The sequence below is a fragment of the Sylvia atricapilla genome, chromosome 15 (genome assembly GCF_009819655.1).
Source record: "Sylvia atricapilla isolate bSylAtr1 chromosome 15, bSylAtr1.pri, whole genome shotgun sequence".
Classification (NCBI taxonomy): domain Eukaryota; kingdom Metazoa; phylum Chordata; class Aves; order Passeriformes; family Sylviidae; genus Sylvia; species Sylvia atricapilla.
In genome coordinates this window covers 14611744-14633354 of record NC_089154.1, presented here as the reverse complement: position 1 = coordinate 14633354, position 21611 = coordinate 14611744, and the positions used below count along the sequence as shown (strand labels likewise).

At 39.8% G+C, this 21611-nt stretch overlaps 1 protein-coding gene and 1 long non-coding RNA gene across 11 annotated transcripts in view; one reads left to right on the top strand and one right to left on the bottom strand.

Moving 5' to 3' along the window:
* Nucleotides 1–271: 271 nt before the first annotated feature.
* Nucleotides 272–21271, top strand: LOC136368192 (uncharacterized). Of its 10 annotated transcripts, none has more exons than XR_010744803.1 (10): nucleotides 272–1793; nucleotides 2698–2844; nucleotides 3040–3169; nucleotides 8072–10255; nucleotides 10744–10835; nucleotides 13333–13409; nucleotides 14942–15040; nucleotides 20178–20256; nucleotides 20739–20811; nucleotides 21147–21271. It is a non-coding gene; the product is annotated as an uncharacterized lncRNA (long non-coding RNA). The 10 variants fall into 10 exon arrangements; XR_010744801.1 differs by having other exon boundaries at nucleotides 12981–13409; XR_010744802.1 differs by having other exon boundaries at nucleotides 10744–11052.
* CPPED1 (calcineurin like phosphoesterase domain containing 1) overlaps nucleotides 20260–21611 on the bottom strand; it is a 38678-nt gene continuing 37326 nt past the window's right edge. Inside the window, exon 4 of the mRNA XM_066330290.1 lies at nucleotides 20260–21542. Within this exon, the coding sequence (XP_066186387.1) occupies nucleotides 21310–21542 (233 nt within the window). The 3' untranslated portion in view covers nucleotides 20260–21309. The remainder of the gene's footprint in view (nucleotides 21543–21611) is intronic.

Genomic DNA, 21611 nt, shown 5'->3' with positions numbered 1-21611 from the left:
GAGAGGCACCGCCCGGGAATTTTCCGGAGCCGCCTGAGGGCTCAGGCTGCCCGCGGGCCCGGCCCTGCCCTGAGGCGCCCTGCCCGCCTTCCCTGCCTTCCCCGGGCACCGAGGACCTGAATCGGAAGGTTTTTTTAAAGCCCATCTTGAGCCCTGAGGTCTGTGGTGGCCGCGGGTGTCCCCAGCAAGGTGACAGAGCTGTCACAGCGCCCTGGGAAGCGGAGCGCTGCCGTGTCCCCGCGGCTGGCCTGAGCAGAAAGGCAGCAGATGTTTAATGTCTGTCTGTGAAATGCGAAATGCCACCAGGCTCCTCACTGCTCAGCCCTTTACGGTATTTCCCTTATGGCTGCCTCGCTTCTTTTGTTCTTCCTTGGCAAGCGAAACGAGGAAGGAACTCGTGAATTAATAGAGGAGGAGGTGTCAAAATTTAAATGATTTTTTTTTTTCCTTGCTAGTATTTACTCGATTTGCAACACTTGTCACTGAGGGAAGTAATATAGTTAGTCATAAAAGAGAAATCCGGAGACTGTGAATGTGAGAGGAGGAGGTTCTGGAGGAAACCTGCCTTTTCTCCCTCCTCAGAAAGGTCAATAGTTACCTTTTCTCCCAAGGGGTGTGAGCCCTCTGCTCTCACCATTACTGTCCTTAGCTCATTTGGCAAATGGTTCACTTCTTTACCCAAAAAATATGGGAAAAATACTTCACCTAACTTCATAAGTGGTTTTTGAAACTTAAAAACCACGACTCATTTCTAAACAGGTATTTGTGCTATAGATGAAACCCTCAAAAAGCCTGGAGACCAGGAACCTTTTAGCTCTTCAAAATTAAGCTTGAAACGTTTGTCCTTTCTCTGTTCAGTCTGTGTTATAGACTCGATGATCTTTTGTCTTTGAGTATATTCGTTTTTCCCTCGGTACTTTACTTCAGCAGCACTCACCAGGCAAATTAATCTAAAATGAAGTTTACAACCATGTATCTGAAGTTTCCAGGCCTCAGAAGGACTTGATTTGTGTAATGGGACAGGATTTAATTCAGTCGTAATTTTTAATACAAGTTTAAGTAGCAGCCCTTCATAATTCTTTAGCCAATTATATCTAACTGCCCACAGATTATATATTGTATGTGGTTTCAGTCAACTGTATAGAAGCCCATCAGCTGGTAAATAGAATTGTCCTCAGCTTTTGATAGATTACAGAAGGAGACACATATAGGAATAAATTTCCTGGAATGACAGATGGGACTGCAGTGAGAATCTGGCCATTATGTTTCAGTTGCACTAATATGTTATGGATCAGCATTACAAAATAAGCCCATTAACACAGTGGAGAAAGACGAAATCATTGGCAGAACAAGGAAAAGAATTTATGAATATCATTTCCTAAGCCTTCAGTCTAAACACTAAACCCTGTGGTCATTAAGAATTCAAAAAGAGAATATTGTTATTCCTAAACTGTGATTTGTGTGTATTTTATTTAAGGTTTACCTCACATACTGTATTATGGAAGATATGTACAAAGTGGAATTTTTTAAAGGAATGACAATCTGTCAAGCAAAGGCTGCTTCATTTGCAGTGTCTGTGACTCAGTGGACTGATGATACTGTCACTTCTTGGAAATTCTGAGTTCAAGAGGCTACAAATAAACGAAGTCTCTGGCCTACCAGTGATAGGCAAGGAATGGCTATCTGATAAAGGAAAATGATATAACTACATAAGCACAGCATTTTTTATGCAGCCCTAGAAGCAGCCCCTCTTGTTCTCTTTATGGGGCAAGTGAAATGTGAATCAGATACAGGTAAGTGAATGTTTAGTCTATATATTTCTATAGGAGAAACCCTGCCCATCTTTCATTGTGAAGGGTTTTGGTCAACTTCTGCATTTGATAAAAGAAACAAGTGTGGAGTGAATGAAACAATGTCTGGATGATGAGGAGTTACTTCATTAGTTCTCAAAATATGGAGGAGAAATCTCCAGTATCTGCAGCAAAGTGGGCTAGAAAGTCTTTCACAGCTTGTTCTGCAGCATAATAGCTATGGAGCAAGAAAATCCCGTGTGGTTCATGGTGTCTATTATTACTGGTGATTAAAAAAGACACTAGCAAAGAAAGAAACAAACAAAAAATAATCCTTGATTCTTGTGCTAATTAGTGTATGGCATACTGCAAAGCACCATGATAACTATGGCTGATTTAGTTAAGAAAAAAATTCTGGTAAACATGTAGAAAAATCAGATAGAAAGATAATCCTCACAAACCCCTAAATATTGCATTAAAAAATATAAAGTGAGTCCAGGATGCTGCTTTTGGTGGATAATTCATCCATTACCATTCAAGGAGCAGAGGCAGTCACAGGCCATGTTTTCTCCTTGAGCATCCATGGGGCTGTATTTGTACACATCGGCTGGGAGTGTTTTGGATCATTTTAGCTGTGCCTCTTGTGAAGTGTAGGTGTTTGCATTCCTGACTCGCAGGGAGAAAACAGTCTCTGAGCTGGTGTTGGATGTGCGTGTGTGGGGCTTTCTTTAGCAGAACCAGGAATCTTTGCCAAGCTCTCGGGTGATGAATGAACTTGCTGAAAGCAGAGCATGTAAAGGTTAAATGGAAGAAGGGAGTACATCAGGGCGTGTTTCTTGAAGGTGAGCTACAGGGGAGTTGAGGGATTCAAGAATTAATCCTTGGGTTCTGTGTGTGTTTATCATAGGCATTTATTGGGGACATCACTGCTGCCTTTGAAGTGCTGTGTCTTCTCTCCTCCTTCGCAAAAACCCAGGACTGGATGCCAGTTTCCTTCCTTGTTCTCCTGTGTGAAAAGAAAGTTTGTGCCTTTCCCATGAAGATCATGAAAAGGGTCATTTTCCCCTCTGGCTTTCTTTCTGTACCACTAAAGTAGAGACACTGGGATGACTCCTCTAGAAGACACAGCTCCACTTCTTATTTCCATACTTTCTCTACATAGCAAATCTACTTTCCTGTTTCTCTGGGAACTTGGGGAGATTTCTTTAGTGTTTGAAAATGAAGCATCATTTTCTTTTCCACATGACAGCACCCAACCTGATCTTCTGGCTACATTAAGAAGGAAGAAGTGCTATAAAACATTCAGGCATGGCATAATAGCCTCTGATGGATGTTTCCCATGTCAACAATGCTGTTTGAGACCATTGCCTGAACCCCAGGTTTGCACGATTTCCTTCTTTCTGAATGACTTGTGGGATTAGTTCTAAAGTCACTTAGTAAGAATTTTAAAAAGATAGGGCATGAACAGAAGCAGACCTGCTCTCCTTTATCTTTTAATATCAGAAAAAAGCTATGCAAGTAGGCCATGGAGAACAGGAATTGTCATGAAATTTGGTGGGGTTTCCAGTTTCTTTAGCTTTTACATCTACTGAGGTGATTCTTATTGAGTAAGTCTCTACAATATCATCCTTTTGTAGGGTTTGTCTTCCATATTTTTTGGAGTCAGTGTGGGTGGTTTTTACAAAACTCCGTGGTGTTACCTTTGGACACCATATTTCTTATACTTTTTTATTCTTACTAAGTCTGACACTGCTGGTAATGGACACTTTGTTTAGATACATGATGGAATAATAAAGCTGCAGAACAGAAATATTCACATATGATTTCTTTTAAAGGAAGCTCTAGTCTTTGTAGGGTTTTTGCAAAATGTGTGTACACACTTTTCAAATATGAGGTTTCCTAAACTATGAACTGTACAGGGTATTGCCATTAACTCTATTTTCTTGTTTTTCAACAGTAAATAGCAAACTATTAAACTGGAAATGGCAAACAAAAACTGGAAAGGGAGAATATGTGATGTAAACTCTGGTTTCTGGGGAGATAGAAGGAAAAAAAGGAAAGAAAATAAAATATCCAGATTTCCCAGATTTTCATTTAATCCCCTTCTTGTCCATCTGAATGTATTATAGAATGTAAATCTGTTACCTCATATTCCTTTGCCTTTCCAGCTGCCTTGCTTTTTATGACACACGCTGGATTCAAATTTAGACTTAGCTTAGTGACTTCTCCAATCTTGTATTTCAGATTTGCATATAAACAGAACATATACAGCCCCAAAAGCAATGCAAATATTACATCTATGTATAATTAGCATTAAGACATTTAAGAAAAAAGGAGAAGGAATTTATGGTTTTGCTCTATGAAAAAGCTATTTACCATGATAGATCTTCAATGAAAGTTGTTGTCATCTGAGTGGTGTTTTTGGAGATTGCATACTAGGGATGAAAAGAAATACACCTCCCTTTTGTCATAAGCTTTCCTTCTGACAACAGTGAATTGTCTTGCTCTGTCCTGCTAAGATATCAAATTGGATTTGCTTATTCATCTGTGTGGCAGTTACACTGTGAAGTGTTTCCATCCATTTCACAGAGCCATTAGTAAGTGTTGATGTATTTAATACTACAAGACAGACTGTCTCACAGTTGCTGTTCTCAGAATGCTGTAGGGTCTGGGAGACTCTTGAAGTGTTCTTAACATTATTTCCATATTCTTTAAATGCTATGCAGGATTATATAAGACTTACTTGAGTATTACTGTTTTGTTTTTTTTTTTTTAAAAAAAGAATCTCATCCTCAAGAAACTTAATGTTTTCTTGCAAATTTATTTTTAGTTGAAGTAATAAAACTTAGGTGTCTCCCTCAAGGAATTTCCTTTCAGTTAAAAAAAAAAAATCTTACAAGAATTGCCTTTTGATAGGCTTTTCCCCTGTGCTTGCTGGCTTACAGAAATCTGAGCAGGTCTGGTTATCCTATGAGGATTGTGTTTTGTGTCTTAGACTTTCCCAGCTCTTTATTGCCTGTGATGGACCTTTCAGACTTTGCATCTTGTAACATTTTTGTGGTGAAAGTGTACTGGGAGAATATTCCTGAAAGATACATTTTTTAAATGCGACTTCAGTGCATGCTCAGTGGTGAGTATGCTAAATTCATTTGGTTGCTTAGATCCACCCCCTGGGGATAATGAAACCCTGCAGTGAGGAAGAGAGGCAATAACACTCCAGTGTTTGTCACTCCCCTGTCCATTCCTTGGGAGTTCTGGTGGTGATCAGAACACCAATAACAGTAAAAATGCACAGGGAATCTTGGTAGGTCACTGCACAGCAGCATCCCCAGGTTCTTTGCTTCCTCTTTGCCCCAGTGAAATCTCTTTTTCCATGGCATTGTGTTGGGTTTTGAATGCGAGATTCTTGCACTGTCCTGTCCCTGTGTTTATCTGAAGCATTAGCATGCAGTCCCCCTCTGCTAAGTGAATTCTTATGGGGGAAATAGCTCCACTGTTTATTGAATTCCAACTGTTGAATTTTTCTGGAAAGCAGCATTGATATGTAACAGGGTTTGCCTACAGCAGCTACACGAGCTCTGCCTTGGTGCAGGGGTAGAGAGAGAAGCATTCCTTTGGGATCTTTGTGTTATCTGCAGGCTTCCCATTGACCTTTTTCTCCTTTGGGCTGGATGAACAGGATCTGACCTAGGAGCACATGTGAAAGGTGGTGGAGTCTCATGCCCAACCTTCATGCAGACTGCTTTGCCATTTAATGAGCACCCAGCCATTCACTCTTGGTAAGCATTGCTGTAAGTGACCTAGAATTTGGGTTTTTTCATTTATTTTCCTTTTATAATCAGGCAGGCAGAAACATTTGCTTTGATCAGTCATCTTTCTATTTTCTTATGCCTTTACCCGCAGGTACCAGCTTTTATCATTTCCCACAGCTCTGTGCATACAAACACTATAAACAAGTAGTAGAGTGTCTGAGTCATCAGATATAGTTCCTCAGGGAGTCTTGCAGAAGATAAGTAGATCCTGATTTTTTGCTGCTGTTGCTGTGCTTATGTTAAGAGTCCCATGACATTGGCCTGGTACTCATTTATAAGGAGAAAAATTCCATAACCAGATGAAGAAATCAGGAAAATCAGAATATTTGTAATCTTCTGGTGGGTCTTATGTGCCTGCTAAACAACAGATACATATATAGCAGTAACTCTTTCCCACTGGGTTTTAAAGCAAAAGTGGGAAATAACTGATGTCATTAACAATGACTAAATTTGCATATTTATTATATTATGCCAATGAAGAGCAGGACTGTGAATAAACTAACGTTATAACTGGCAGGGGATGTTTTTTGGCTGGTGCCTTATGTGGAATGTTATTGCTTTGACAATTGCTGATTTGATGATGCCTTCCCAAATGCTGCTTTTTCAAATAGCTTCTTCCAGGGAAGCCTCCTCAAAAAATTCCCTCCAGATTTGATAGCTCCTGCCATAACACAAATTATGTTTTTGCCTCCATTTCTACAGTGTTCTTTGTATTTGAGAAAATATCTGAAGTCATACATGGATGAAATATGGAAACATTCAATGAAGGTCCACAAAAATTTGAATAGATCATCCAACGTACTTCCTCAGATAGCCTTGCAAACTTGTAATGCATGTGTATTCCAGATATTGTCTATTATTTCTATTGTTGAAAGAGAATTGTTGAGGAGAGAAAAATAAAGCCAGCATTAACCCAGAATCTTTAAAAAAGTATTTTCTCTCCAGAAAGCATGGAGGAGGCAGATAAAGCACATTGGTGAGTACACTAGTGCAGGTGAAATCAGATTTAACATCAATATCATATGGTCATCAGAATCTGATGTACTGTCAATTATTAAAGATAACCTTGGCAGTTGCTCCCTGCAGCTTGTGGTCTTAAGGTGATCAGAGCCTTTGGACAGAAGTCCTTGGCTAGTAATAATTCAGTAATGGTGCTGGATGTGCACTGCCTGTGGCAAGGGCACTGACTTAAAAAGAAATCTCGTGAAATCCAGGACAGAGCAATGAGGAAAGAGTAATTAATATATCATAAGTGATGTCAGCTGAAATTTAGATGAGGCAAATGGAGCAAGAACTGAGAGGTTTGCTACAGATTTCAAGAATTGCCAGTACTGGGAGAGGCTACCAAAGGATACAGATGCTTTGGTCATGCATTTGCAGTGAACTGATTTTCAAAGGTCAGCACTAATGTGACATCTCCCTGTTTTCAGAGTGTCGTGTTGTCTGTGTGATGTGTAAGAACTAAAATTCAGGTTGATGTTAGGGAGATTTAGTGGTACCCTAGATGTGACTGCAGATTATATGAATCAAACAAACAAATAAATAAGGAAAAAACCCCCAAACCTAGAGCTCTTTCATTTATCTTATTGCACGTATATTATTTGTTTCTGCAAAATTTATTAGAGAAGAAGACAAGTCAGAGTTTCTTCAGGTTTGCTTAAGGTGTCCTCTCAGTGGAGTGTGGTTCTAGCTGTAGGAACTTAATAGATAGAAGTTAGTTTTTCCCTCATCTTGACAAGAATTATTGGCAGACAAATTTTGTGCTTCTCCAATATAAATCTTCTAGAAGATGAAATACAAAAACACATCCCTGTTTTTAATGCGTGGATTCATGCATTCTAAAAGTTTAAAACCATGGGTATTCAAAAGCTGTGATCAGCAGATCAGATTGGCATTCTCTTTGAACAAGTAAGAAGGACAGGTTTTAATGACATGAATAAAAATAACTTTCTAACAAGTAGATTCTTAAAAAATAACCTTGTCCTCATTTGCTACAAAGAACTTCAGTCTCTGTTTCAAGTGGAATGGAATTTTTGGAGTAAAATTCCAGGTAGTGGTAGATGTTGGGACATCTGTTGTTTGTGGGACATTATGTTCCAGTTTGCCAACTTAAAGAGCAGCAAGAAAATGTCTGCAAAATAACATGGCTACCCAGAGTGTGGAGCCAGGTCACTGAACTTCTAATATCATTGTATTGTCTTGAATAAAAATGGAACAGTAAGTGGAACTGCGATTAGAGGGTGCCAAATGAAGATTTTATTTTTCATAAATATTTCATGCTGATCGTCAAGGGAAGAAGAGGTTATGTGTTTATTTCAGCTTGAGTGCATGCTCTGAGCAGGGTCTGGGTAAATGACATCCAGAGGTCCCTTTCAAAATAAAATTTTCTCTGTTTCAATGCCTGATATATTAACAACAGTGTCTGTATGTATGAAACAAAGTGAAATATTTTTTTTTTAATCTTTGCAGACAACAATATGTGCAAGTAGGGATATTGCAGGAATGTTTTGTTGCCTCCAGACTGCTTCTGCACCTACACAGCAATGAATGAGAACTCTTTTCTGTGGCAGAACAGTTCATGGAGGCCCAGAGAGGACACACGTAGGCCACTGATACACCAAGAGGTTCCCACACCTCTGGTAAGTCATGCTGACCTTCCTTCCTTGGTTCATTTAGCCTCCTCAGGGTATTCCCAGGCCTTCAGCTCTTTAACAAAGCTCATTATTGACATTCATCTGCTTTATTACACCTTGGCCATGAAAGATGGTCCTGGGCACTTCTGCTCGACTTGCTTGATGGGCTTTGCCAAACCCTTCCCTTGGGAGTTGATGTCCATTACAATCTTGGCTTTTACAAAAGGACCTGTCACAGAGTAGGTGAGTCTGGAATCAAAGTTTTGGGATCAGTTTTCCTGGACTGGAGTGTGCATCTTGGAGCCTGGAAGTCTTAGGATTTCTTTTTGGTTGTTTCAATTGAATTTCAGTGAAAAAAAGTGGCTCTACTTATTTGAGACTTGGATGCATATGAATATGCTACCCAATAGCAGTGTGAAGGGCAGTATAACCTGCTGCCATGTGACATTCTTCTAGAGGTGGTATATGAAAATGAAATTGTTTCAGTGATCTAAAGTTTCTTCTTTTTTTTCCAGCATGTCAAGAAATACAAGTATTACATGTGCTTAGAGCTCTAATGTGATTATGTCTCCACAGGATACCAGGATTTAATGTGTTGGACAGAAACTTTAATATACAGTATTATGCTTTTGCTTACTCTATTTCCAATCACTGTTGGGTTGAAAATTTGATCTGACTCTAAAAATGACATATATTTCATTTTTATTTAAAAAAGAGAAGAGTGTTCATTGATCATCATGAAAGAGGTATCGCAGTCAATGAGGCACATTGTAGAAGCATAATTAGTCAGATGATGATCTGGCATGTGCAGGAAGAATCTAACAAATTTATCAGTGTGTCTGAAGCCAGTTAATTTGGCTGCCCTAATCTATGTTCCATATAATCATTATGACAAAGAGAGTAACCCAGTTTAATTTTAATGTTCAAAAAGCCAGGAGAAATTGTCATTAGTTAAAATTAAGAATAGTTCAAATCAGTGAGATAATATCAAAACAGGGCCCTGAAATATCATTCTAGCCTCATTTTTCCAGAATCCAAAGTAGTAAAAACTCCCAGTAATTCTGTAATTTAGTTATCATCATAAGCACTCCTTAAGTTGGATTAGAAGTGGAGTTCCAGATTAATGTTCCTTATTACACCCCTTAGGCTGCTTCTTTTTTTCAATATTCAGTTCTGATAGCCCTATATGCTGACAGTTCTTGTATATACAAAGGAGAAAGCTATTTGGAGGGCAATGGTTAGGTTCATCCTAATGGATGGTTGTCAAAATTACTTTTCCCTGAGTTCTTGGCCTGTAATTCTCAGTGAACTCAGTGATACTACAGGTCAGTCTCTATTCAGATGAAAACCCCAGTGTCTAAACATGACCATTTGAAAGCAGAAATGTATAAATATTTTTGAAAGATTTAAGTCTCTATGCCAGCATTTGCTTTCAGAAGTGTCACCTTTCATATGCAGATCTGTTTCCTGCTCTCCTTTGCAAAGTGAAAACAACCGATCTTAAACAACTGCAGATACTACATTGTAGGACTTAAGTAATTGTCATCAGCAGACAAAACAACTTGCAGTTACTCACTTTGATTCTGTTCCTTTGCTCCAGAGCACAACGTGGTTACTGCAGTACCTGACCATCTTAAAGACATGATTCTGAGCCTGTGCAGCTCTCCTGCTCCTTTCAGTGGAGCACTGAGGCTGCCAGAGCTTTCCAAGCCTGGCTCAGGCTGGCAGTTGTCAGGAAAGTTCAGTACCTCAGTTCCTTAACATCCTCTTTGTTTGCCAGGACTTATCCCTGCTTTGACTGAAGAACTTAAATGGAATGGTATCACAGAGACCAGGAGGGATGGCTGGTGCTCAGCTGACTTTGAAACCCTGGTCTGCTGTTGACTGGGGCAGCATGAAGAAAATCAAGCATTTGTCACCAAAATTTTTAAAAATCGTTGTAAAAATACCTGGCAAATCTCCTTCTCCCTAAGGCAGGCAACTCTCTTCTGCCACTGGTCATCCCCAAATCTGCTGCCAGGTAACTGATGTGGAGGACTAAAAGTGAGGGTCCTCTGTGTGTTTAAGAAACACAACAACAGACACAGAGCTTGAAAAACATTTACTGCCAATATTCTGGAGCAGACAAATGGTTCTGCTGTTCTTTCTGAAAGCACATATACACACTGTCCTCCAGAGGTGCTGTCCTATTTTCTCTCTTCAGCCCTCAGAGGGATAGAATTTGGGGAGACTGAGAGTACATTTGCTATTGGCACAGAGATAAATGTCAGGCTACAAATTCATTCTTCCATTTTATTTAAGAAAACCTATTTTTCACCACAATGGTGGAAAAGCTTGTGCAATTCTTCTTGTATGATTGAGATGTACTCTGTAACATAGAAATGTTAATGCTTCCTGCTGCTTTTAAAATCTGTGCCTCATTTTGACTGTGGGTTTCAGTCTTTTGAACAAATGTGGTTGTTTTTTTTTTGGGGTTTTTTTTTTTTTTTTTTTTTTTTTTTTTCCCAGCTCACTCAATCACCCAGATTTCTTTAGTTGTATTATACCACCTGGAATGGAAAGAAAAGGAAATGTTGACTGAAAACCCCTGTCTGCTAGAGGTGATTTATCAGATCAGTGTTTCTTAAGACAAATGTTGGAAAGAGCTCCACAAAGATTTTTACAATTTGTAGCTCATTGGCAAGTTTAATCAATTATGATGTGAAGGATTTCGGGTGGGCCTGTGTGCAAAGATGATGGCAGCTGAAGGTGTCCCTGGAGTGTGATGGGCTGCATGGCAATGCTGAAGAGGCTGCCTGTGCCTTGAAGCACACTCTGGTGTGGTTAAAAAAGTGCATGTATTGAACACTTCTATGAAAAGGCCTTTTTTTTTCATGTTTTCTCTCTCCATGTGCACACATTTTCAAAAGAAATCTCCGCTCCTCTCCAGCAGCTCTGTGCTGCTGGCAGTGCCATCAGGAGCACTGATCAGCCTCACAATTACCAATCCAGGCAGCTGATCAATGTGCTTTATCAACTGCCTGCAGCTCTGGAGCTCTCTCAAGGGCAGGGGCTCCTTTGTCTTTCTGGAGTTCAGCCTGTCACCCCAACGGATCATCCCTCTGCAGCAGAAGAGATCTGCACTGTTTTCCTCAATATCTCAAAGCAGTATTTTGCTTGCTTTCTCCCAGTTTCCCTTTAAACAGCATCACCCAGCAGAAAGTGGAAAACCTGCTGCTGAGAGTGGAGTTAAAGGCATGTGATGAGTGCAAGAGCAGTTGGAAGCATTCCTCACTGGGAGTTTCTCTTTGTTAACACTCAGTGCAGTTATGTGTAAAGATGAGGGGGAGTTCTAATTATGCATTTTCTGAACATAACATCTCATAAGATCATTGACAGCTAATCAGAAATTTCCAAACTTGTTCAGCATTCAAAAAAGACACTTTGTAACCAAATGTAAACTTCAAATTAACACCTTTATATCACACCTTATGTAGATTCTGTTTTTAGGGGCCTTTAATGAAAAACACACTGGCACTTCTGAGGATTTGAAATGCTGACTAGTTCCCTCTTGCTCTAATTCCTTTAGAGTAAGCACAAGAGCTTTTAGAGAAGGTTCAACAATTTAACTCACTAATTAGACCTATATACATAAATATGTTCCCAGCATTTGATCTGCCTTAGTACAAAATAGTGACGTTCTATTTTAGAAACAGAGTAAGGAAATACAATTGCTTCCACGTTTTGTTTGGGGCTAAATATTAGGTAATAAATTTCCCAGTATCATTGCTACTTTTACAATGTGCCTGGTGAAATTTAATGTCCAGGAGCAGAGATGATGACAGGCTGACATTTCTCAATACAGCCCTTCCTAAGAGTTTGATACCAGGTCGAGTAATGAAATTAGGATATTTTGGAGGATTATGAAGATTTTAATTTCCTTCTCCTTTGATGTCACTTAGAAAGGGGCTAACAATTCCAGCACATCAAAATGTTTTTGAATAATATTTCTGAAGGCTTTTAGAGTCTTAATGTGAGTGAAATTTGCTTCTACTTTGCAAAGGCTGTAAGACTATTCAAACACATAAGGCTTTCTTACTAAAAAGCTTTCTTTGCTAAATAGTTATTTTTATCAAGACCTTTAATGCATTAAAATGCATTAGTCACATATCTTGTTCAGCACTCAGCACTGCAATATTACCTGCTCAAGGCTGAGGTGATAAAAAGGTGCAATGCACATATTCAGTAGTACATTAGCTGCTGTCATGGTACCAGTTTTGAGGCAGAGTTCAGTTAAGGAAAGTTCTGTTGGAGGAAAAAAATCCACCTGTCTATCCTTTCTTCTTCTTGCTTCTTTATTAAGTCTCTGAATGTGGAGAGCCAGATGGACAATTTCCCAGTCTATTTCTGGGCCTAGGTGTTAATTTACAATAACTGTATTGAATTGAAGTTGTCCTAATTACTATCTGAATTCACAAGAGCCTGTTGGAAACTCAGCTTACCCTGTTCCCTCCCTGATGTTTGAGTGTCTCACCCTGCAAGAAAAGCTGTGCACAGCTGGAGGCTGTTTCTGCACTGAAACCACTGGACATAATTTAGTTTTCTGGAAGTATTAAAGTAATGAGTCAAGGATGAACTTAAACATTGAAGAAAAGCCACTGCGAGTTCCCCAGCTGAGAAAGAAACGGGACTGATGGATGTGCTCTATATTTGCAAGGGTTTGATTGTGTTGAAGAATGCAGTTTCTAAGTTGCTTTTTGTTTTAGCTTGACTCTGCTTGTTAACTGAGAGATTTCACAACGAGGCCTTTTTTACCCCTGACCTGGCAAACACGGATGTCTTTAAGAAAATGAGTAGTTACAATTTCTTTAGGGGAACTCTTTCCTATGGCCTTGTATGAGGCCACTGCAGTATTCTCCTGCAGGGAAGACAGCTCATGTCTACAGCTCCAGATGGACAGATGGGTCACTACAGAATAGTCATTAAAACCCCTGAAGTTTTGGATTTTTAAAAATTATTAACACTTGAAAATATTTTGCTTAAATGTTTAGAGTTACTTCTACAAATGCATTCTTTGTTGCACTAATACAGAAACTTCTTGCAATGGATTATTTCTAGCATTGATATAAAGAAGAAAAAGAGATAAATGTCTGAGAACAAAGCTATGAAACTGTATTGAGACACCCCACAGATAGGTAAGTAATATATTATGTCCTTATACAATATAAGTATATTGCAGCATTTCATGTTCACTTGTTTAATGTATATAAAGGACTTAAAGAGAAAATTGCAGAATTTAAGCAAACTAAGTTCAGAAGGTAAGAAGTAAACCTTATTATTAATTAAGTATTACGTTAAGGATTTGTATGCTTAATGACACTTCTAGAACTATCAGGATACAGTCCTAATTATATTCTGTATTTTGCAGGGTAAGAAGTGATTTATCTTAAAATATATTAAATTAAAAATTCATTAAAATTAAAAATTGATCAATTTGCCAAATAATTCCCTTTATGTTTATTATTTTGTAATAGGCATAATATTCACCAGTTAGTCTGTGGTGTGTTGGAAATACTAACACTGCTACTGAGAGTGAACTATGAACTGGATAATTTTTAATGTTATGCTGAAAAAATTCTGAGTGTTGCCATCACGTATCAGTTTGATCTGGGTCTCATTAACACCTTACTTAAGATGTCATTCATTCAGAGTTCATGGGAGGAATAATTAAATATCCTTTGTGTAGTGGTAGTTGAGGTGGTGAAAACCACAAGTCAGCTGAGTGGGAAGATGAGTAAGAATTTTCAGCATCCCTGGGCTTGCACTGGATGTGTGCCTGAAGCTCTGGCTTTGCTCATCTTTGAGCCAGAGAACAACAGCCAGAGGAGAATGAGAGAACTCATCAGTAGTAATGAAAGGATTACCTCCCCAGGAGAAATGGGGAATTTTTCCAGTGTTAATAGACAATTTTACTGCAAAGAAATACTTGCATTGAGCAGTTTCTCATGCTAAAGGACACAACTAATTCTGATACTGGCTTGAACTTTATTTAAAAATCAAGAGGTCAACTCCTGTGGCCATGGTTAAGGGAGATTTGGTTGCAGAGCTGGAGTCTGAGCCTCTGTCAGATCTCTGAGTGTGTCTTAACTACATTGCCTGGTTTACAGCCAGCTCCAGTTTTTCTGCTCAGCCTCTGCCAGGCTATGTCCTAATTTCAAAACAATATCTTCACTACGTCTCAGTCCCCAAGGGCAGCAGCTACCCCAGATTTAATTAAAACTGGGAATGCTAATCAGCAGGTCCTCCTGTAACTGAGAGATTCCTCACTGTCCCAAAGTTAAGTGGTTTTTGCCTCCTGCCATTGTGGGGAGCACTGAAACAATGCTCCTGGGTGCCAGACCCCGGAGTCTGCAGTGCCAACACTCCTTACCTGAGACTGGGGAGCAGCAGCAGGGTCACTCAGGGATGGTTTGCCTTCACACACATCAGTGGAGACACAACTGAATTCTGTAACAAACCCCCTTTCTGCATTTGCAAATCATAACCCAACATCGAGACACGTACTAATGAATACGTGTAAGGAAATCAAAAGAACCTTGACTAACTTAAAGCCCTTCCCTGCACTGATCTGGATGAAATTACTCATTCTTGCACATTTCTGCTCAGAGCCCTTGTTTAGCCAGGCCCCTCTGTGGCCCCTGTGATCTGTGAGCTGGATTTCCCCCAGGGTGTGCAGCACAGGGGCACAGGTGGAAGTAGCAGCACACTTGGAAGCAGGAAATGTCCTGAAGTTCAGCGGTTGCAACTAATCATTGAAGTCAACAAGGTGAACAATTATTTACTTGGCTGCTTTAAGGAAAGAGGGGCAGAGTGAGGAAAGGGGAATCAAGTGGAAATAGTAAGCAATAAATGTACATACTTAAATTTTCACTGCTGTAGTGTTGTGTAAGAGTACAAAAATTTCATGGGTTTTACTTTACTTCCACAGGAAGTTTTCTGTTTGTATTTAATTTCTGGGAACCCAAGGGCAAAGCAAAGCAATTAACATGTTGAAGACTTAAAAATAAACTTCAGAAGCTTCAAGTAAAATACCTTTAGCTGATTAGTGTTACAATGCATCTTTAATGAGAAATAAATGAGGATTGCATTGTTTCTTAGGATAAGGAGAGTTGTTAGATATCTGCATTGATAATAGAGGGCTTAGAAATAATCTGTGAGCTGCTTTTCTAGAAAAAAAGAGGAAACTTCCACATGGCCTTGTGCACAGATAATAAAAACAGTGAAACAAATACATTTGTACAAGTTCTTTCTGTAAAAAGCTTACTGCAAGGTGAATTTTAACATAGTCCTGTCACTCTTTGGATTGTTTAGACTCACCCCTTGATATGTATCCATGTTTTTCTATTTTTGTCCAACTGTTAGTTTTTCTCAAACTTTGACTTTACTACAAACTAATTTATATAAAAAGTGCAGGCTGTAAAATGTAGAATTAATTTTGAATGACCCACATATAAAATACTACCTCCTCTTGTACCCACAGCAAACAAAATTCTATGGAAAACAAGGCTCAGAAACAGACCTTTACAGTTATCCTGTAATGGCTGTGTACCAAATAAAGGGAAAATGAAAAGTCCTTTGATTGGGAAGACTGGCAGCATCTATGTTTTTAAATCAAATGATTTTGCAATATGCATAAATTTATTCTCTTGGTTAAGTTGCTGCACAGTAAAAAGGAATGCTATTCTCTGAACAGTAATTGGTGTCTCTCAGCTCTCAAATTGGGTCACAGTGAACAGACAGAATGCTCTGGTATTTCTCTCTTTTTTACCTTGCTTTCTTGGAAAAGTGATTGAAACTGTAATCATTACTGCATGCAGGCAGTGTACTGATAAAAACCAGTGCTTTTCATGAATGATAGATCCTCTTCTTTTGTCCTGCTTTTGATGGTATTGTATTGTAGAACAGCTTTAAGAACAATGTAGAAATCTGCAGTCTCAACAAAATATGCTGAAATGCACTGAATGAGTATAGCAATCCCAGTTATTGCTGGAGTTTATTTTTGGTAATAAACACTTCACCTTCTGTAAGGGGCTGTGCTACAATGAAATCAATTTGAATTATTAATATTACACCATTTTGCAGTCATCATATTCCTAAATATGCCAAATAACATTCTAAATATCCCCAAAAAGGACTGAGGGTGGGGTGAAGGTGACAATACTGTTCTACAAAGCTCATGTGCTACATCACTTCTCTCCAGTTATGTCCCCAATTTCTCCAACAATTAAATAGGTTGGGAAGAGCTTTTTAGAAGGGCTTTTTAGAAGGCTGTAGCTGTTACCTTGTGAGCCAGAGCAGGAATGCTGTGAACCAGCCAGGCCTTTTTATGGGAGCATGAGCACACTGAAAAAGGTGCCATGGGTTCTCTGAAGGATCCTCTGCCTGGTGTGGGCACAGTGACCACCTCCAGGGCAGCTGGGGAACCTTCCTCTACAGGACACATGAATGTATAATATTAGCAGGATTACACACAGTTGGGATTTATGGTTTGGGTAACGGTGCAAATGTATTGATGTTGAATTGCTGAGTACCCAGCACAGGCAGAGGAGCAAACAGTCTGCAGGAGTGTCCTCTAGTCCTTGAGTGTCAGGAGAGGATGGTGCCAGCTTCAGCCAAGGAGGGAAGCCAGTAGCTCTTGAGGGGTTGTTTCCCACTTCTGTTCCATTTCTCACCCACATTTCCATCTTCTGATTTCATGGGGTGACAGCTCAGGCCCTGACCTCTTGCCTTCTGCCCCAAGCTTTAGGAATCCTGGTAAGGGAATCCCATGGATTAGCTTCTTCAGTCCCTCTGGCTTCTGCATCAGTTGCAGGACAGGAAGAATCCCCTGCTGCAGTCACCTGTCTCCAGCTCAGTCTCTGGCTGGCCAGAGGGGGAAAGCAGCTTTGACACAGCTGAACCTTCTCCTCACTGCCTAAGACAGAGCAAGACTTAGAATTAATAAAAGGGTGAGACTAAGTTCCCCTCAGGCTTTGTAAAAAAGTGACAGAAGACACTCATTGTCTTTGTGCTGTGTTCTTTTGGCAGCCTTGGCTTCAGTACTTGCAGGGTACAGCAAAAAACCACATTCTGCTGTGGTAATTTTATCTTTGTCACTCCCATGTATCCAAATAGAGTCACTGGTGTCCTACCTGGAGTGCTGGTGACACAGTTCAGGAAATCCTGGACAGGCAGTTGCCCTGTGTAGGGCTGTGGATCTTGGTTTGTTAGAGCAGAATTACCCACCTTTCTGTATTGCTGTGTCTTTTTTACATGGAAGAAGGTGAGAAAGATTTGAATACAGATAATGCCATTACCAGTTAATTTAAAAGGCCAAATTGTGTTTTTTTAACAATGCTAGACCTTTCTAAGCAATGTTTGAGAAAGATAAGGATATATTTAGAAGATGAATGTTTCAATTTCTGGCTGCCCAAAAGTGACATAACAACATTATAAATTTAAATAGGATGAAGCTTTAATGGGTCTCCTAGAGGAAAAAAAAAAAAAAAAAGGTTTTTATTAGTAGAAATGTACTAAACTATCTGCATGTGACAAAGTGCTAGTGGAGAAAATTACTTCTAAAGAAACAAATGAAAATGTCAATTAAAAAAAAGTAATGGCTCTCTGAGTTGTGGGTTGTGGTTTTGCTTTTGGAGTTTTTTGGGTTTTTTTTTCCTTTTCCTGAAGAGAAGTGCTGGGCATGTTTTCTGTATTGCTTGAGACGCTTTTGATTTGTCTGTGTTGCCTTAGTTCTGTGACTGTTGGGGGTTTTCTGGGGATGCCCCTTCTGTATCTGCTGCTGCACAGTTGTAGTTCATGTGGGCTGGAAGCTAGTTTAATATGCTGCTCTAATGCTCTCTCTGTATTATATGTCTTGTTTTTGCACTTTATTTAGGGAGCATTTTCCAGTGAAGTGTCCACAAGCACAGTGTCTGCAGCTCAAACCACCTGCCTCTGCACTTCCACAAGTGCCAGGGATGTGATGTCTCCTGTCAGCAGAGACATTCCTGGGCATTGCACAGTATTAGTGAAGTGGAAACTCCTTTTTTACAATTTTCTGATCCAAATGAGCTTTTCTCCCTGGTGACTGGGCATCCTGAGGTGCCAGGGGATGTCAGGGTTGGCTTGGCAGGCACACTGGGAACTGCCCTCACTCTAAAGGATGTTGTTGTGTCCAGCTGGACACAGGAAGGCTCAGGGAGGGCAGAAGAGAAGCAGTTTGTTCCCCAGCATTAGTCAGTGATCTGATGAGTGTGAGCCTGCAGTGACACATACAACTTGTGCCACCATACCCAGGGGGAGCTGAGCCCTTCTCAGCAGGGAAATGTTTAGCTTTTACTGCTGTTTGATTTCTTATGTTAGATGTGTCTTCAATTATTTGTCTCAGAGCAGAATAAAATCAGCTATCTGAGGGTAATGTCCAGAAAAACCAGACATTAGGAACCAAGTTGCTGAGCTGAGGTAAGAAAAGGATCATTGAGCAGTGACCATGGCACAGGCTGTCTGCAAATAGGGGTGGCAGGGGAGACTTTTCTTCTGCCAGTAAAATGTGATTAAGTTTTAACGAGAAATCAAGTGTTTCCCTTCTGTCTCTAATCTCCAGGAGCTGAATACCATAGCCCTATAAAAATATTACCTCTATTAAAACCTACAAGATGTGATGCTGGACCCAAATGCACTAAAGGCAAGCAGCAGGTAAACTGAGTGTACTCAAATCTTAATGACTTGTTGGAAAGGTTCAGAAATAGCCTGTTCTTAAATTTGTTGCTTACACTGAAGCTGGCAAAACAGGATTTCTCTCAAAGATTTTGTTTTCAGTCATTTGCCTCATGTTCATAGGTCTCCTCCTCAGACTGTCATTATGTAGTATTTGGGTACCTTCACAGGTTGCTCTGGTGTTTTAATGTGAACTTTCCTCATTTAGTAAGAGTGATCAAGGTTTACCTCATCCTTTTAGCAGCCTAAGAGAACCCAAAACGAACTGTGGTCACTTGATGCTTTTTAATCTCTGCCCAGCCTCCTGAGCCCACAGCAACATAAGGAATCAATCCTTTGCTCTCTTGTTTCATCAGCACTTTTAGTGACATCTTGCTTTAAAGGCAGTCATATGCTGACACTGACAGAGAGTTACAATTACCAGCCCTGCTGGAGGGACCAAAATGATGTCCTCAACATCAAAAGATGTTGTTTTAAATTATAATTAGGGTCTCCATGGGTGATTTGTTTAATAATCTAACATATTTTATTTTTCTTGACATAAACAAGATGAGGCACAGTGACAGCAAGGACCTCTGCCACTTCAAATTAGTTAAAGCATCAGTATTAATTCTAAATTAGCTAATTACACTGAGAAAAGTGAGGAAACACCATTTGTCATTTATGCTGGTAAAAAAAATCACAATCCCAGCTTATTTTTTTTACTTTTTTCCTACGTACAGGAATGTCCACCCACAAACTATGGTTAAATATCCTTCCCATGTTAGTATTATATGGCTATAAAATGTTCTTTCATTTTCCACATTCTACTGGAAATGAGACTGAAAACACTGAGCTAGGCACAGGCAGATGGAGAATAAAAGCAAAATCCCTTCTCTGAATCCAGCATTGCCCCTGCTCAAGCTGCTGCCATGGGGCTGCAGTCCCCAGGTGGCCCTGTCCAGCTGCAGGTACAGCCACTTCCCTGCTGCAGCGGCACAGAGGGGATTTTACAGCCTCAGCAGTTCCACAAATCAGCCTTGAAGGAGACTCCTTGATCAACTGTTGTGACTAAAATGTAATTAAACCGACTCTTCGGCACAGCATTTCATACCCACACCATATTTAAACACCTGTAATACCCTCTGGGGAACACTGTCTTAGGTGAGTACATCCATAAAACACGACAGGATGCATTAATGATGCTCACTGTGCTCCTCCCTCTGCAGGTGCCAAAGCTGCACCAGTCCCAGGTAACCCATGGCAAGGATTGTAATGTCTTCAACTACAGACTTCAAACCACAGCAGGTATGAGTTAATGACATGAAGACTTTATTTGCAACAAATCAGATACACTTGCTAAAAAAGGGTGGATTGCAGCAGTAACCATTTCATAAATTTGGTTCTTTTAAAGACTTATTGCAGTGAAGAAAACATACTTTTTAGGGTTTTCAATATTCTGTAGTATTCTGTACTGCCTTAAGAGTAAGGCACTCTACCTTGCATTTGGAAATCAAAGCTCTCTGCTTGTCCAGGAATCAGCAAAGTGACTTCTGATTACAGTATTCTGTACAGAATATTCTCCCCAATGCAATTATTCCAACCTCCATAGCTAGAGCCAGGATCTGTGCTAATTGAATGGTAGTGAAATTTCAAAATGGAAATAGTTGTTTCACCTTTACTTTCTGTCAGTGACATTTATATCAGCCTCATTTACAGACTTTTCATTATATAAAACTATATAATGGAAACTATAAAACTATATAACATTATATAAAACTTTACAACAGATATAACAGAAACCCAAGCTGTGACTGCAAACCAGAATGTGTCTGCTCTCCTACTGCTCCTGGCTCTGAAGAGGTAAGAAAACAAAGTGTGGGAAATGGGAGAAAATATGACACCAAGGTAACAGGAGATGATCCAAAACTTGCTAAAAATCAGCAGGAGTCTGCTGATTTCACATTTTTTGAGATTTGTTTCTGTAAAAATGTGCCCCATTCATATTGTCCAGGAGGTGGTAACAGAAATGACTAAATTTATTGATTTTGAAATCTCTCAAGTTAAAGGGTTATACAGACACCAGTTTCTCTGTAATAAGAAACTATTATCTAGGAGCAAAGCACAAATTCTCAGAACTGTACCTTTCAATGACACTTTACCATATTAGCTCTGCTTTTCTCCCATACTCCTCACAGGTCTCATTTTCAAAAAGAAAAAGGTGTCAACAACTTCCTTGTTATTTAGGACAACAACAAACCGAGAGCTGTTCTGGGACACTGCAGTCAGAAATCTGTAGTTCTGCTTGGGGAAACTTTATGAACTGTTTATCTAATATGGAAAACCACCTTCTGCCACAGCCTACTTTTGCTCAGCAAGCATCTCCAGCAGCCCCTGATCGATGCCCTGGCTGCCCAGCTCAGTGAGGCTGTAGTATTTGTGCACCACCTTCTCCTCTGTCACAAGCACCACTCGAAGGCCGTGTGTGTCCTTTCCCAGCTGACACCCTATGGCTGATGACACCACCATTTCCAGGCCTTTGTAGAACCCTCCAGCATTCCTGTGGTAATGCCCAGAAAACACAGCCTTAATGCCTGTGGAAAAAACAAACAAACAAAAAAAAGAGGATGTATTTAGTTAGCACCTTACAGGTGTCACATTTA